Source organism: Camelus ferus, chromosome X (genome assembly GCF_009834535.1).
Source record: "Camelus ferus isolate YT-003-E chromosome X, BCGSAC_Cfer_1.0, whole genome shotgun sequence".
In the NCBI taxonomy this organism is placed as follows: domain Eukaryota; kingdom Metazoa; phylum Chordata; class Mammalia; order Artiodactyla; family Camelidae; genus Camelus; species Camelus ferus.
Window position 1 is genome coordinate 71,428,298 of NC_045732.1, and position 16,946 is coordinate 71,445,243.

The window sequence follows — 16,946 nt, forward strand, 5'->3', positions numbered from 1 at the left end:
CTGCTGCTTTCTCCTTTTGCATATGTTAAATTCACAAGCATTTGCACCTAAAGCATAGAAATGGAATGTGATAATGCAGCTGAAGGAGGGGGAGGGGATGGTTGCCAGGCAGCTGCAACCTGGAGGGACAGAAAATGTGGAAAAGCCTTTTTTCTGTCAAAGAAGTGTTCCTTAAAGATTCCATCCTTGTGTATGACACACAAGGTGCCTGCACTTCTGACCCTCAGCTAATCACTTCATGTGCGGAGACGTCAGTCTCCTCACGCGACACGTGCGGATAGCTACAGCACCTGCGTCACAGGGTGCGGGGCACAAGAGCTAACTGCAGTAAGGAGCACAAGCTTTGGAGTCAGTCGGCCAGGTGTCTCATCCCTGGCTCCACCACTAACTAGCTTCATGACCCTATGTCGTTTCCTAACTTTCCAGCCTGTTTCCTCATCTGAATATGTGACAATTAATAGTAATGAAATTAATATTAATAGTAAATTAGAAATAGAAAGAGTAATAGCTATCCTCTGAGGTTGCTTCTGGGAATTAAAGAGCTATACTGCACTTTAAGGGCTTACTTAGCATGAGGGTGCCTGACGCATAATAAGCTTTCAATGAATCACATTTGTGGTGATTTTAATCTTTCTATCACTATTATGATGGAACAATGAGGAAGAGAAAAAAATTCAGGAAAGGAGACTAAGAACTAGGCACCAAAAAGATCTCAGAGGGGGAAACTAAGAGACAGGGGTGTCATGGAAACCAAGGGAAGATCGTATCTAGAAGGAGGGAGATAATGCAAAGGAAGGTCATTCAAAGGCTAGTTTCTCCTGCAAAAGACCCATTTCATCTCTTAGCGACTAATGAGACTGGAGGCAGAGAGGAAGGAAGAAAACCCATCACCTTCAATAAAGGCTATTAGATGCAAAAGTATCTAAAAGCATTCTTTCGGCTATTTCCCTCAGTCTGATCTGAATTCCCAGGTCTCCCACGTCTTCCAAATAGGGAAAATACGTATTTCCTGAATAAGGGAAAAGCCAGTCTCACACAAACTAAAATAAACTATCAGGTTCGCGTCATTTTGGTGAAATAAAAATCTAGACAATTTCAAGTTTATACAACAGAGCTGAGGCTGGAGAGGGAAGAAAAAGGGATGAATTATGGGTTTTCAAAGCAGTGGTCTGTGAACCCCCAAGCTAACTCCAGTGAAAAGGAGGGTGGTGTATTTAAGAGAAAAATTGAGAAAAGGAGAGCAGAAAGAGGAATGATATTCTTTGGAGTTTTTTGAGGGGGAGGTAATTATATATATATATATAATGGAGGTACTGCGGATTGAACCCGGGACCTCGTGCACACTAAGCACATGTTCTACCATTGAGCTATACTCTCCCCCCCAGGGATGATATTCTAAGATATTAATAACAAGAATGATAATCTAAGATAATGAATGATCCCCTCCAAGTGTAGATTTAGAGAAGGGTATAGTGGACTAAAGTATTATAAACCTACAAGAGTCAGGGAATGGGGGGCCTGAGTGGAGCTACCTCCTCCCTGGAGGGGAGGGATCCCCTGTGACTCTGGAGAGATAGAGGTGGCTGCCAGGGGCCAGAAAGTGCCCCAGAGGGATGCCAGGAGTGGGCCTCACGAGCCTTTGCTCCTGGCCAGCTCTCAGCTGAAGGGTCCAAGGCAGAGGAGCCCTCCCAGCCGCCTTCTGGCCCTGAGGGTTAAGGAGGTGAGATTAAAAGCACCCGTGGACTGCTGGGGGTCGAGGAGGAGTGACGGCAGAGCACAGGAGGCTGAGCCTCCACCCCCTCCACCTGCAGACACTGTGGCTGGAGGGCGTGCATGGGTTGTAAGGTCAGACTGTGAAGTCACGGATGGAGCAGGAGCAGGAGGCCAGGGAGGAGCTGATGGGGGTGATTCTGGAAGGAGAAGCAAGTCAAGGCAGGTTCTGGGTGTGGCAGCCCAGGGAAGGCTGCAGTGGGCTTCTTGCAGTGCCTGGCTTCTACCCCTCCCTCAGTGCCTCAGCCTGGAGGGCGGGGGACCCCGGTGTCCCTGTTGTCGCTACTGAACAGGCCATCAACTGCTCCCATAATTAGAGCCCCAACCGCCCTCTCCCCTCGGGACCACACAGCGCAGGGTTCTGTGTGAAACCTCTGGGTCTGTGAATCCTACCAGGCTTCCTGCAAATCTAGCTGAGTCCCCTGCCCGGTCGTCGTGCCCTCCCCCGCCACCCACACACAGAGAAAGCTCTGTGCTTTCTCTCCTCCACACACCATCTCCCATGCAGCACACCCTGTCCTCTCACCCCTATTCCCTTCCTGACAAACTCCCTCAGGTCTTCATTCATTTCACTCCACACACAGACATAAATGAAATCATTCCCCTACCAACCTTGTCCTGCTCACAAGGACAGGAACTTCTTTACCCACCAGGAACATGGGACCCTCAAAGACTGAGGTCACAAGTCAGTCATTTTTTTTTAATCACCCTCCAATCTGAAGCCATGAGATGTAGCAGGAGCAGATGTCCAGGAAGGTCCTTCTGTGTTTTCTCTCCCCTATTAATACCCTCAGTTCTAAAAGGGTATGTGGATGGGGTGGGGGGTATAGCTCAGTGATAGAGCATGTGCTTGGCATGCACAAGGTCCTGGGTTCAATCCCCAGTACATCTGCTAAGGGAAAAATTAAAGGGGTATGTGACTTTCTAATTTCCTTGTGTTTTCACACACCCTGGCGTCTGGATTGCTTCTCATCTTTCGTTGGCAAGTCCCATTTCTTGGATCACGGAAAGTTAGCTGGGAGTCCTTGGGCTTCTGATGTCCTCTAGCATGTAGCTAGGGTGAGGTTTGCATTGTGCTGCTCCCCCTGATACTGAACTCTCATGAATAGCTCCTTTCTCTGTAATTGGAAAGGAGGCAGAGGGTAGAATCAACCCAAGGGACAGTCTTGTTCGACAGTCTTGTTCAGGTGTTGTCCAGAAGGAGCAGTAGCAGCAATCTAAGGAATATACCCAGGCAAGGGAGAGCCTTCGCTTCCTAAAGTGAACAGAATGGAGCCCTTGAAATACCCATATCCCATTTTTGCCCCACCCCTGTCCTCATCATCAGAGTTCTCAAGATGCATTAGGGAAGAAAGCATTGTTAACTAGTGGGGCAGATTTGACTCTGTGACATAGGAGACAGATCAGTTGTGATAAGGGACTCTGGGAGATAGTCAACTTATTTCAGCTTCCATTTTCCTCATCTGTAAATGAGGTTGATAAAAACTCCACTTCACAGTACGACCCCCCATTTATAGCTTCTATATTTAGTTTTCTTATTATTTTCCTTCTATACTCCTAAAAGTATTATCACACACAGAGACATTAAACTTGATGCTTACATATATTAATTGACATAGGAATCCACAACATATATTATTTGGTGAAAATATACACAGTATAGAACAGCACTTATATTTGATCACTTTTATCTATACATATATCTTTCTGGGTACACAAGAAGAGGGAAATATTTAGGACATTCATCCAAGGACTGACTGGTTATACAAGGGTGGACAGTTTCAGGTAATGTGTACTTTAGTTTTTGTTTTTTCCTTCACTTTTTGAAGGTTTAACAATGAGTTATACTCCTTCCATAAAAAGAATAAAGTCATCAAGGAAATAGACACAGACACATCAAGAGAATAGACACTTAGGCAGATGGAGGAGGGAGCAGGGACAGAGGTCAGGCCATTCTTTCCACTTTGCTGGTATACATAACCTCTTCTCCAAAGAAAGCCACTTTGTGGATAAATTCATGCAAAGCCTCCCCCACCACCCCACCACCCCTGTTTTCCCTATCACCAGTCTCTGAATACAGTTATGGGTTTACTTAGGGCTGGTCTAGCACCTTACTTTGGCTCAGAGAGGTCATTGTGTCTGCCAGGAACCTTTTTTAACCTCTCCTCTTCAGTATGGGTCAGCTCCTGCAGGGTAATGATTAGATTCTCAAACCCCTGGGCCCTGCTGCTCTCATCACAAGTTTCCTTTGAATGGCCCTCTTCACCACAATATGAACAGTGGATTGCATATTTTCTCTTTCTGGCTCTCCGTATATCCCCAGGACTATCATTCTTATACCCAGAACCACCGCTGATAGGAGATTGAGCCCGGGAACTGTTTGGGGAATCAATGACCAGTACGTGATCCTGAGGTCTGGCCCTGACTCTAAGGGGAGGGTCACCAATGGATGTCAGTAGAGGGTTCTGAGAGTCCACCAGGATCACATCCTCATCTGAGTCATTGAGGGTATCATCTATCTCTATCACGTTGCAATCAGCACTGCTGATGGCTATTGGCTGGGGGTCCTGAAATGCTACAGGGCTTGCTGTCCTCTCCATGATTAGCTCAGATCTTTTGGGCCGCTTCCGTTTCATAAAAGTGTCATCCCAATCCTCTTCCTCCCTTATCATCTTGATTAACTCCAGGAAATTGGGAAGATGCTCTGGATCATCTGCATAAATCCTGAGAAAATTCTTCAGCCTAAAGCGCAGGTCCGCATTCAGTTCAGCCCCTAAAAGAAGCTGGTGCAAGCAAGTCTGGTTTGCATCTTTCTGAGCTATGATCCCTGCCTGAATAGCATTCTGGAGCTGCATCTCTAAACGGATCACATAAAGAGAGGCTTTCTCCCCTTGTGCCTGCAAAGTGTTAAAAAATTTCCCATGGGCAGTGACACTGCTTTTAGACTCCCCAAACACCAATTTCATGGCGCGCAAGAAATCTGCCACACTTAGGTTGGGGTTGGCCGCCTGCAGCAAACGCATGACCTCTCGCGCGGGGCCCCTCAGAGTTTTCAGCAAGCGCTTGAGCTTTTCCTTCTCAGACATATTCCAATCTGGCAGGATCCCACTGACTTGGATCAGCCAGTTTTCAAAGGTGTCTTCCCCTTGGGCTGGCACCACCCTTCCGGAGAAAAACTTCACGTTTCTTTCGGCCATATTGACCCTTAAAGGACCAAGACTCCTCCCCAGGGACCTCAACATGGAATGGGCCCAAGGTGGCAAGGATGTGTTCTGCCACCGGCTATTACCCACACGTGCAATGATGCTAGCCATGACAGACGATGATGATCGTCTATCTGAATATAACAAAATGCTCAGGCTTTTTAGAAAAGTCTAATCTGCAGGCGAAACCCCCAAAGCAACGTTCCCGAGCTCTGCCTTTCTTGTATCTCAATAGGAACTGCAAAGAAAAGAAAAGAATAAGTCAATAAGATAGTTGACTGCAGGGAATCAGTCTGCGGTCGTTTTCTTTATCTTCCCGAACACCCGGCAGTACATTTTCCATTTGCCCACTGCAGGAAACTGGCATTGAAAATACCTTACAGGAAACTGGCAATTATAACCTTCAGGAGCTAGTGGGTGTCCCATGCAAGCAGGGAGCTTGTCGGAGCTACAACCATTCCCTCCCACCTGTTACTTAGGTGGCAACTGTTAGAATTCTAGGTGAAATTGTCAGTGTGTGGAGCTGATATTGAGCTTTCAAAATAGACTGCAACGGTCTAAGTCTCACAAATTTGGGGTAGTAAATAAGATCTCCATTAAACTCATGGTCTCAGGTCTCAACCACACCCCCTTCTCAAAGCTTCCGCCGTTATTTCTCAGATTCTTGTATGAGTTTGGAAATAAGTGCGCGCCTTTATTTCCCGTTCAGCCTCCGCAACAGGTGCTTCGGTGAGAGAGCTTGCTCCGGGGCTAAGTCGACCTGTCCACGCGGGTTGCAGATCCCGGTCCTCAGGGCCATCGCGGAGGGCAGGGCATGGAAGGGAAGGGTCAGAAGCAGCCTCATCCCTCATCCCGCTCCCTCACCCCCTCCTCCGCCGTAGCCTGATGGAAAATTCCTCTCCCACGTTGTGAATACAAGCCAAAGCGACGCCCCCGTTACATCCCCCGCCCTCAGCCCGGGAAATCGTTGGCCTACCAGCTCCGCAATCAGCCGTACAGAATTCAAGTTCAAATTCGGCTTTGATGGCCTGCCGTGGAGAAAGGGAATGGGAGTTGGACACGTAGACCCACATATTCCTCACCAGGAAGAGACCAGGAGATGCAAAGGGGGTTCAAGGCAGACAGATTGCGATTCTACCCCACCACAAGCCCCTTGCCACCACCATCCCTGAAACGTCCCCCTCTCAATCCAGGCAAATCCTACCCTTTAGGCAGCATCCCATGGAACCCCACCTCCTCCCTCAGCTCAGCAGGGCCAACAAGAGTGCTCCTTTCCCTGCCTGTCAGTTCTCGATTCCCCAAGTGGGGAGCCACCCAGTCCTGGTGGGACTTCCTCCTCCTCTCTCCACGCCAGGCAATGGCTCCCCCTTTCTTTACCTGTGCTCCGCTGGTGGACAGCGGATGCTCTGGCGTGGACAGCTGTGGATGCCGCCTCGCCGCCTCAGAGGCTCTGTAGGGAGAAAGGATGACGCCTCCTAGGCCGCTAAGAGACCCGGAGCAGCCAGACCGAGATGCTTCGAAGGATTGCCCAGTAAGGGATAGCAGAGTCGAGGCAGCCCGGTTCCCACGGCAGCAGCGGCCGCCCCCGCCCACCCGCTGGCCCTCCCAGCAGCCGCCGCTTCTTTTAGCCTCTGCCCATTGAGACAAAAGAGCATGATGAGCGGGGCGGCACGGCCAATCAGCGGGGCGCGGGGGCGGCCTCCCCGCGCAGCCTCCGGCCCGAGGCCATTGCTAGCAAAAAGGGGGGAGCCGGCCTGCGGGGGCTGCGGCACACGAGCGCGGGAGCCGGTGCGGTGTCAAGTGCAGCTCGGACTCACGGACCGGGCCGATTTGCATTTTACCCGTGAGTTTGCTGCTTCCCCCTTGCTTTCTTTCTTCCTCTCCCCTTCCACCTCTGCTGTCCTCCGCGCTTTGAGACCGGATGCCTTAAACACGAGGTGGGACAGAAATCAAGTGAACAATAAGAGTTCCTTACCTTTGTATAGGGCGAAGGGGGAAAAAGATTTACTGAGCGCTTTCTCCGTGCAAATGCACTTGCGCGGACATCTCATTTATTCTCAGAAGCCTTGTGCAGGAGGGAGCAGTATGCCCTTTTAACAGAGAGGGGACTTAAGCACTCAGTCACTCTGGTTAGGAAGTGCAGAGCTAAGAGCTCACACCCAAGTCGATATGTCTGATTTCAAGGGCTGCCCCTTGTAAACACTATTCTCTCCTCTCAGACTGAGGGTTAGTGGAGAAAAGCCAAAGCCAAAGGGGAGATGGGAAGGTCCATTTGGAACTACATAGAATTAGTGAGCAAGGAATATTATCTCCATTTTACAAATGAGTAAACAGACACACAGAGGTTAGGCGTCTTGCGCGATATCATACAGCAAATAAGTATCAGTATCCGGTTTTACACCTAAGTCAGTTGTTCTCCAAAGGCCAACTATTTATCCTCCTGAGTTGCCTAGAGGGTATTTTTCACATGGGCGGTCCCGAACCATTTCAACAGCTTCTTGGTGTCTTGGTAGTGCTGAGGGAGAGGTGGGGAGACAGTGGGGAGAGGGGAGGGGGAAGAGGTAGGCAACTTTTATGGTACCCATTGTACAGAAGAGGAAACTGAGATACTTTTATCTTTTTTTTTTTTTTACAACAAGCTGTCTGCCTTTTTTTAAAAAAACATTTTTACAGCTTATGACCCCAAAGGAGACAAGGCTCAGAGAGATAAAATGAGTTGCCTAAAATTACAAGGTGAAGCCAAAATTTGGACCAAGTCTCTCTGACACCAGAATCTATGCTATTAACCAAAGTATGGGTACAAGGCTGGCTGCCTCAGAATCATTTTCAAGAACTTGTTAGAGATGCAAATTCCTGAACCCCACCTCTGGGGGGTTTGGATTTACTAGGACTGGGCGTGGAGAGTGTGATTGATAGTTTTCACCAGTGCTGTAGTTAATTTTGAGGTGTAGAGAAGTTTGTGAACCACTTCTGAAAACACCACATCATGCTGAGGGCAGTAGTCAATTGGTCTGTGGCCAGTGTAACTGTCCACAAGGTATCTGTCGTGAGATTTAACTCCAAGAGCGGAGGTTCCTACCTAGGGTCTTTCCTGAAATTGTTTGCAAAGATTAGAATTTGAACTCTTTATTTTTTGGAGTTCATAGCTTTGTAAATTTTCAGATGAGTCCAGAAATAGTTAAGGACCACCTCCCTACAATCTTTCTTCCTAACGTTTTTCTCTTTCAACTTGTGCTTGAGGAAGAAGTGTGAGAAACGAAACACAATTTGATCTAACCCCCGAACGACAGCCCTCAGCCGCTGATATAGATAGCTCTTTCATTTCCTGGCTTGAGGACACGTTGCTAGGTTGCCCTTCTGTGAGCTCTTGAGGGGACCTCTTAAATGCTGAATTTGGCATCACTGGCCTCAGAGAAGGAGCAACTCCATGGAAACGGCATGTAGGGCTGTCCAGAGTGAATGGACCGTGAAGCCAGTGAAAGAGAAATCTGCACCATTTTCCATGATTTCTGGTTCTTGAAGAGCAGATCTTACTTCCCTTACATAGATTGTGGTTGGGAGGCCCCCTGCAGGGCTGGTTCTTCACTCCTGATGCTTGGCAGCAAATGAACACTGTGCCCTTTGACAGCTGTTGGGAGGTCTTCAACCTGCCAAGGTACTTCACCTGCTCCTTTCTGCCTTCTTCTTGACTTACCTCAATACCTAGAGTTCCCTGGAGTAAACAATTCAAATTTGGAGATGAAGCACCTTCCATCTGAGGCCTGAGGGCTTTTTTGTGGATGGAACCACGGGGGGATTGGAGGGTGGAGGAAATAGAGAAGAAGGCTCACCTCACACAGTCAGGGGTGATGCTGGCAGTAGCGCTTGGGTTTCCTTCAGACTCTTGCTCCTGCTCCCCAGCATCGTGACATCTGACCCTGGGTCTCTTGCAGACTCTCGTTCTGTGTTTAAATGGGCTGCATTGCCAAAGTAGGTGATCTGCAGTTGGACCTGGTGGGGTTGGGATCACCCAGGACAAAGAATAGATCTTAGAGCTCTGACAAAAAAATGTGAAAAGAAACAGATTGGGTACATGAGCCTGGATTGGGCCCTTAGAACAAAGTCAGGATCTCTTTTGCAAGGCTGGGAGGAGGGTATGCTAAGCTGACTTCAGTTAGATACAGAGCATCTGTGATCTCTGGCCTCATGTATGGGAGTGTGTTCCAATTCGTGGCTGTAATGTGAGCACATTTTCCAATTTCAACAAAAAAATCTTAAAAGCCTGAAGATTAGGGAGATAAAGCTTTTAGTTGAAACAATAATAGCTGCCCTTCACTGCCTGCCTCCTCTGTGCCAGGAACTTGCTGTTGATTACCTCATTTAAGGTTCTCAGCAATGCCACTGATACAGACATTGTTATCCCATTTTGCAGTTAGGACAACTGAGTTTCAGGGAGGTTACGTAACTTGTATAAGGCCAAACTCCTTCTAAGTGGAGGCACTGGGACTCCAGCCCAAGGCTGGCAGACTCCAAGGCCCATCTTCTCTGTTGTCTTCCAGATAAGCAATTTAAAATGCACTCTTCAGTTGACCCAGTACATTAGACTGATTTCAACTTTTAGAAGAATGTGGTGGTAATCTTATCTATATTCCAGAGATCTCTCTTTTTTTTAATGAGACAATTAATATAACTTACGGAGCAACTCGTATACCAGGTACCACACTAAGCATTTTATGTACTTCATCTCATGCAACTTTCATGACAATCATTTTGCAGGTAAGGATACTGAGGCTCAGAATGTTGAGGAGACTTGGCCAAGATCATAAAGCTAGGAAGTGGCATGGTGAACTCCAAACCCAGGGCTGTCTGATTCCAGAGCCTGTATCTTTATGCTATAATGCGCTGCACTGGGAAAAATAAACAGGGCCCTCTTTCTGATTCGGCTAGTCTCTGTCAGCCAACAGCTCTGTCTCCTTCCCACGGCCTGTGTCCAGAGCCGGGTACCACTCAGGCTTTTAGGCATCTGTGCCTTAGGCATCTTCCTCAGTCCAGAACTCTTGCCCTGACACCTCCACCTAACAGAAGCCTGCTCATTGGTAAAGGATAGTCAGATGTCCCTCCTCAAAAAAAATTTTTGGCCACTCCCTATCCCAGGTGGAATGAATTGCTCTTGTCTTTCTGCTCTGACCTGGATTAGAGTACCCTTTATCCTACCTTCCAGTAGAGTTTAGCTCATGATTGACCTGTCTCCTCCACTAGATTCCCGGACCCTTGTGGGCAGGTACCAAGTCTGTTCATCTCTAGCTCCGCAGTGACTTACACACAGTGATTTCGTAGATCAATACGTGTTTGTGAGCTGATCAAAGGACTGGCTGAGGGATGCCTAGAATGAATGGATAAATGGGGGGCTAGATACTGATGTGGTCACACAGGTTGTCCATCTAGACTAGACTGATCAGGGGAGTCTGGAATCCCCTGGGCTCACTTTACTAGGCTGTAAACATAGGAGACCTATCATAGGGTCCAGGCGATAAGTGCTCAAGGCCAACTCCAGGCTCATTCTGTGGTCTCTACTTTGGAATTCACCTTTAAGAGGCCAGTCTGTCCAGGATTGTGTATATAACACCTTTGCATTCACAGGAGAAAGGTCTTCCTTGCCTCCCACGTGAACATAGGATTTGTCCCACCAAACCACTTCCCTCTGGCGCTGAGAGAGTCCTGCAGGAGCGTATGCTCTGTGGAGACAGATGGTGAGGTCAGGAAGTGTCTTTAAAAAAAAATACTGGTTGGGGAGGAGGGTATAGCTCAAGTGGTAGAGTGCATGCTTAGCATACACAAGGTTCTGGGTTCAGTCCCCAGGATCCCCTCTAAAAATAAATAAATAAATAAGTCTCTGTTAAAAAAAAATACTGTTTATTGAGGCCACCATGCCGTGGATGGTCAACCACTTTATCTCATTTTATTTTGTGATCTTTGCAACAACCTTCTGAGGGAGGTCTGTTGTCCCTATTTTGTAGCTGAAGAAACCAAGACCAAGTGAAACATCTTGCCTAAGGTCACAAAACCAAGCAAGTGGTGGAGGCAGGACCCAGGCTCAGGTCTGTCTGTCCCCAAAGCCTGGCATCTTAACAGAAAAATACATGGGAGAAAAGTAGACTCCCCTCCCCCAGAAAACTGGAAGAATTAGATTTATAAAATGATGAATTCCATATTTAAGGTAAAATATTTCTAAATTATTGTTCACTTTTAATCCCGGGAAATCATGGGCAAAAACGGCAGAAGGAATCAGGGATGGAAATGGACAATTCCTCTATCAGATACTGCCCCGAATTCCCCCTGGTCAGCCCCCTGTCACATGCACAGCGTGAGGATGCTTAGAGAGCATTCATCCCGGTCTGCTCATTTTATAACTGAGATGCATGAAGCTCCAAGGTGTCAATGTCTTTCTAATGGTCACACAAGAAACTGATAATAGAATGGACACCTAGAATTCTGATCTGCCAAATTCTAGCCTAGTTTTCTTTCTGCTAAGTCAGCCTACCTTATGCAGTCAGTCAACACACGTTTATAGGTTACTCAGGAAAATGTGGGGAGGAAGTGGAACGTTACTATACTCTGAACTAGAAGAGGTGACAAATGTTTCCCTCACCACTCATCCTTATGCAGGTGCAAGTAAAACTTGGGGAAGAAATCTTTGGTAGGAGAGCTGGGTAATGTTGGGATCCCCTGTGGCATTGGGGGCCTGAGTGGAGCTACCTCCTCCCTGGAGGGGAGGGATCCCCTGTGACTCTGGAGAGATAGAGGTGGCTGCCAGGGGCCAGAAAGTGCCCCAGAGGGATGCCAGGAGTGGGCCTCACGAGCCTTTGCTCCTGGCCAGCTCTCAGCTGAAGGGTCCAAGGCAGAGGAGCCCTCCCAGCCGCCTTCTGGCCCTGAGGGTTAAGGAGGTGAGATTAAAAGCACCCGTGGACTGCTGGGGGTCGAGGAGGAGTGACGGCAGAGCACAGGAGGCTGAGCCTCCACCCCCTCCACCTGCAGACACTGTGGCTGGAGGGCGTGCATGGGTTGTAAGGTCAGACTGTGAAGTCACGGATGGAGCAGGAGCAGGAGGCCAGGGAGGAGCTGATGGGGGTGATTCTGGAAGGAGAAGCAAGTCAAGGCAGGTTCTGGGTGTGGCAGCCCAGGGAAGGCTGCAGTGGGCTTCTTGCAGTGCCTGGCTTCTACCCCTCCCTCAGTGCCTCAGCCTGGAGGGCGGGGGACCCCGGTGTCCCTGTTGTCGCTACTGAACAGGCCATCAACTGCTCCCATAATTAGAGCCCCAACCGCCCTCTCCCCTCGGGACCACACAGCGCAGGGTTCTGTGTGAAACCTCTGGGTCTGTGAATCCTACCAGGCTTCCTGCAAATCTAGCTGAGTCCCCTGCCCGGTCGTCGTGCCCTCCCCTGCCACCCACACACAGAGAAAGCTCTGTGCTTTCTCTCCTCCACACACCATCTCCCATGCAGCACACCCTGTCCTCTCACCCCTATTCCCTTCCTGACAAACTCCCTCAGGTTCTCAGATCTGCAATGAGCATTCATTTCTTCTTGACCCCAAATTTCCTTCCTGTTCCCTGGCTCCCCAATCATCTCTCATACTACTCTGTCTGCTCCCAGACCATTCTGGGGTGGGAGAGTTTGGAGTCCTTGCACTGTCTCTTCCCTCTAGTATAGTGGTTGTGAACCAGGGACGATTATACCCTCCTCCCAGGAGACATATGGCAATGTCTATAGCTATTTTTGTTTGTCATAGCTGGGTAGGTCACAGTTTGTGCTGCTGGTTTTGAGCGAGTAGAGGCTAGGGTTCTGCTAAACATTGTATGATGCACAGGGCAGGAACCTCTGGCAAAGAATTATCTGGCCCAGAATTTCAATAGTATGTAGATTGAGAACCCCAGCTCTGTTATATAGCTACAGGTCTACAAGGTTAAGCTTGGAAACTGCCAGGTACAGAGCCTTTTGGTGCTAAACTTCCAGGAACAGCTACTCTTTCTGTTCCTCAATTAGGAGAGGGGGGCGGGGTGTTGCCATGAAACAGCTACAACATCGTCAGGAATCTACAAAAAGAGAGGCAAAGAGATTCCCCACTCCCTAAATTTACTACCAACTTTTAGAGAAAAGTACTGGACTATAACTGTTGAATGCTGTACTGTGTCTACAGGAGAGTGCCACATTTCAGAAAGGGAATAGCAGCTTATTATTTCAGCAGTTTATCAAATGCAAAATTTCATGTAGTGAAGACTGAATACAGTAAGGTTTTGGAGCCCTCCTTCCCAAATTTGATTTTTTTCAATCCTCAACCTTCTTTGAATATTAGAATATTTGGGGGGTCAGAAAAACACTGAAGAGGTGGCTCTGTGCAGAAAAACTAACTGCCTTTGTTTTTATTTTTTATTTTTCTGTTTTTTTTTCCTTGGTGGGGGGTAATTTGGTTTATTGGTTTATTTATTTATTTTTATGGAGGTACTGGGGATTGAACCCAGGACCTCGTGCATGCTAAGCACGTGCTCTACCACTGAGCTATACCCTCCCTCCTTGTTTTTACTTTTTAAATTGAAGTATAGTTGATTTACAGTGTTTCAGGTACACAGCAAAATGACTCAGCTATATATACATATATATGTGTGTTCGTGTGTGCATGTATATTCTTTTTCAGATTCTTTTCCACTATAGGTTATTACAAGATATTGGACATATAGTTCCCTGTGCTGTACAAGAGGTCCCTGCTGTTTATCTGTTTTATATATAGTAGTGTCTATCTCGTAATCTCAAATTCCTAATTTATCCCTTTCCCCTTTGGTAACCATAAGTTTGTTTTCTGTGTCGGTGAGCTCACTGCCTTTGTTAATTTAAGTTTGATGAATTCTTTCTTAAGAGCGTGCCTGTTTCTCAGAAACTGGCCCAAAGAGTTGCTTGTTTCCTTAGAACTGAGTTTCCTGGGACTCTGTTTCTAAACTGAGCAATGAAAATGCTCACCAACAGATTTGATTGGTCAGTCTAACCTCTTTTTTCCACTCTTGCCAGTTTCTTCCCCCTGCACCCAGGTGTCTTCAGCATGGGGGAACAGAACCACTCTCCCGGGAAGGAACTTCAGCACTGGACACGAGCAGAGGCTCCAGGAAAGAAAAGCTGGCCCTCCCAGGCCTATGCCCTCGGGGCCGTTTCCAACTTTATGTCTACTTTTCTGACCTTTCCTATCTATAAGGTTGTGTTCCGGCAACAGATCCATGCCGTGGCGGTGTCGGAGGCTGTGCGACAGCTTTGGCATGAAGGCCCTCAATACTTCTACCGGGGAATCTACCCGCCTCTTCTCTCCAAGACGTTGCAAGGGACTCTGCTGTTTGGGACTTACGATAGCCTGCTCTGCTCTCTCTCCCCTGTTGGGCCACACTCCCTGGGACACCGCTGGGCTGCAGGGCTCATGTCTGGGGTGGTGGAGGCTGTGGCCCTCAGCCCCTTTGAGAGGGTGCAAAATGTGCTTCAGGATGGTCGCAAGCAAGCTCGCTTTCCCAGCACCTTCAGCATTCTCAAGGAATTCCACTCTTACGGGCTCTGGGGGCGGCTGTCGCTGGGTTACTATCGAGGTTTCTGGCCTGTCCTTCTCAGGAACAGCCTGGGGAGTGCTCTGTATTTCTCCTTTAAGGACCCCATCCAGGAGGGCTTGGCAAAGCAAGGCCTGCCCCATTGGGTGCCTGCCTTGGTGTCTGGGAGTATCAATGGAACAATCACCTGCCTGGTTCTGTATCCTCTAATCGTGCTAGTTGCCAATATGCAGTCCCATATTGGCTGGCAGAGCATGCCAAGTCTGTGGGCCTCTGTCCAGGACGTGTGGGACACTCGGGGCCGAAAGCTGTTCCTGATCTACCGTGGGGGTTCCCTGGTCATCCTAAGGTCCAGCGTGACATGGGGCCTCACCACTGCTATCCATGACTTCCTGCTGAGGAGGTTTCATTCCAGGAAAGAGCTGCAAGACTGACTAGCTGTAGGAAGTGTGGCCTTGGCAATTTTGTTATTCTAAGCCTTCTTGGGTTGGTTTAAATAGCTTACTTCTTTGACTTGGTCACCTAATACAGCTATTCCTTAACATCTTTGAACTGTCAGTGCACTGGAGAAGTTCCCAACTACCAACCTGTTGGACAAAGACAAAGCCCAACAGGGTTCCTTGGTTAGAAAGAGAAATTTACCCCAGTCTATCCACAGCTGCGATGGCCTCAGACCCAGGAAACCTTTAAGTAACTCAGAACCCAGATGGAATGTCATTCCTTTAAGGAATTCCTTGACAATAAGAGGAAATTCTAAAAGATGCCTTTAATTAGGCACTGTGAGTTCTGGGGCCCCTCCAGTTGGCCGCCGGACCAAACTGGACGGAGGACCAGGAATTCCAATTTCAGAGAACTAAGCTTGACTCGTAGGACGGGGATTTCATAGACTTTCTCAGATGGCTGCATTTTCACGACATTGTTCCCTGCTCCTACCACCACCACTCCCACTTCTCAAGGCTGTGGGTTGAGAAGTTTCAGGATAGCAGTTGTGGCTGGAAATCCTAAATTAGACTTGCCTCAACTGATCAGGTGCCACAAGAACTTGTGGGGCTGGAGGTGGGAGTGGGAAGAAGTGTGGTCCCTGGATGGATAGAAAGAATAGACTTTGAAAGAAGAGGTTTAGTTGCATGCAGCATAGAACATTCTGTAGATTGCTTGGTGTTAAATGCTGGGATGTTTTTGATAGCAAGGCAATAATAATATTGCCTAGAAACATTTGAGTTTCCCTCAGAAATACGAAACTTGAATGAGTGTATCTCTTCATAAATAATTTCATATTTTCTTGTTGGGGATAAATATGGTTACTAGGACATAAATGTAAGATCTGAAATCTTAGCCTGTCATTCAGAGCCATTTAAAATATGGTCCCCATCAAACTTGTAGCATTTTACCATACCACTCCCACTTACATGGATCCCATACAGCAGCCAAACTGGACTATTTGTTCTCTCCCCAAGCATGCCACTAACTTTTTCATGGCCATGCTTTTTTGACCCACACTATTTTCTCCACCTGCAGTACCCATTCTCCACATGCCAGTCTGCAAAATCCTTCCAGTTCCTCAAAGTCCAGCTCAGATGCCACCTTCTCTAAGGAGCGTCTCCTGATGGCCCCCAACTGAATGTGATGTTAGTGTCTTGTGATGCCCATCGCCATTAGCCCCTCATACATAGCACTGATTCCATTATGTCACTGATCTCATGTGATCCTGTGTTCTTGATGTTCTTCAATACCTCCTACTAGACTGTAAAACTCCTTGAAAGCAGGGATTCTTCTACGCAGTTTTAAATCTCCCATGGTGCCTAGGTGCTCAATAATGTTGGCTGAATTACTGAATTGATTATCAAGCTGTGATATGGTCTTTATCCTCAGGGTGCTGTCCCTTGTACATGAAGATAATGTTATTGATTCACTGTCATCAAAACACCTGCCTTTGGGGTGTCCTTTTTGTTTTATCAGTGAGTTTACTTTTGTGTGCTAATGATAATGATGCTGATGATAATAACAACAATAATTAAACAATGATTTTCAACTGACACATCTGATGAGTTTGTGTTATTGATGTTTACTGTTAGCAACACTGGAACTGGAACTGAAATTTCACAGAGACACATTGCCCAACTCTCTGATTTGTTTCAACTCTGGAATTTTGAGGATTTCCAAGGTGGCATATGTTGCAGTTTTGCTTTTATGGATTATATCATGCAATGACCTCCACTTGTACCTCTTTACCAAACCAAAATTGTCATTTATATATCTTAGCAGTGAGAATTCCTCACTGAATAGCACAGCAATTGAAGACATAGCTCCAGGTGATTTGCGATCAGAAAGCCTTTGCCAGCAAGATCAAGAGAAAATGACTGGTCCAGAACAGCTGCAGATGAGTACCCACGTGCAGACCTGGACAGGTTGGGACA

General features: G+C 47.6%; 2 protein-coding genes across 3 annotated transcripts; one reads left to right on the plus strand and one right to left on the minus strand.

The window, feature by feature from the left end:
- Window positions 1-3,329: 3,329 nt before the first annotated feature.
- ZCCHC18 (zinc finger CCHC-type containing 18) lies at window positions 3,330-6,566 on the minus strand. 2 transcript variants are annotated; one of them, XM_032475170.1, is made up of 3 exons: window positions 6,351-6,566; window positions 5,950-6,001; window positions 3,330-5,211 (listed from the first exon to the last, which is right to left on the minus strand). In XM_032475170.1, the coding sequence occupies exon 3, from the start codon at window positions 5,082-5,084 to the stop codon at window positions 3,882-3,884; it is 1,203 nt and encodes a 400-aa protein (XP_032331061.1). In that variant the 5' UTR covers window positions 5,085-5,211; window positions 5,950-6,001; window positions 6,351-6,566; the 3' UTR covers window positions 3,330-3,881. The 2 variants fall into 2 exon arrangements, with proteins under 2 accessions (XP_032331061.1, XP_032331060.1); XM_032475169.1 differs by having other exon boundaries at window positions 3,330-5,761.
- An 84-nt stretch (window positions 6,567-6,650) lies between these two features.
- Window positions 6,651-16,560, plus strand: SLC25A53 (solute carrier family 25 member 53). The gene is made up of 2 exons (XM_032475171.1): window positions 6,651-6,816; window positions 14,012-16,560. The coding sequence occupies exon 2, from the start codon at window positions 14,043-14,045 to the stop codon at window positions 14,961-14,963; it is 921 nt and encodes a 306-aa protein (XP_032331062.1). The 5' UTR covers window positions 6,651-6,816; window positions 14,012-14,042; the 3' UTR covers window positions 14,964-16,560.
- Window positions 16,561-16,946: the final 386 nt, after the last annotated feature.

Coding starts and splice junctions, on each gene's coding strand:
- ZCCHC18 (XM_032475170.1), bottom strand. CDS start 5,084: ATGGCTAGCATCATTGCACGTGTGGGTAATAGCCGGTGGCAGAACACA.
- SLC25A53 (XM_032475171.1), top strand. CDS start 14,043: ATGGGGGAACAGAACCACTCTCCCGGGAAGGAACTTCAGCACTGGACA.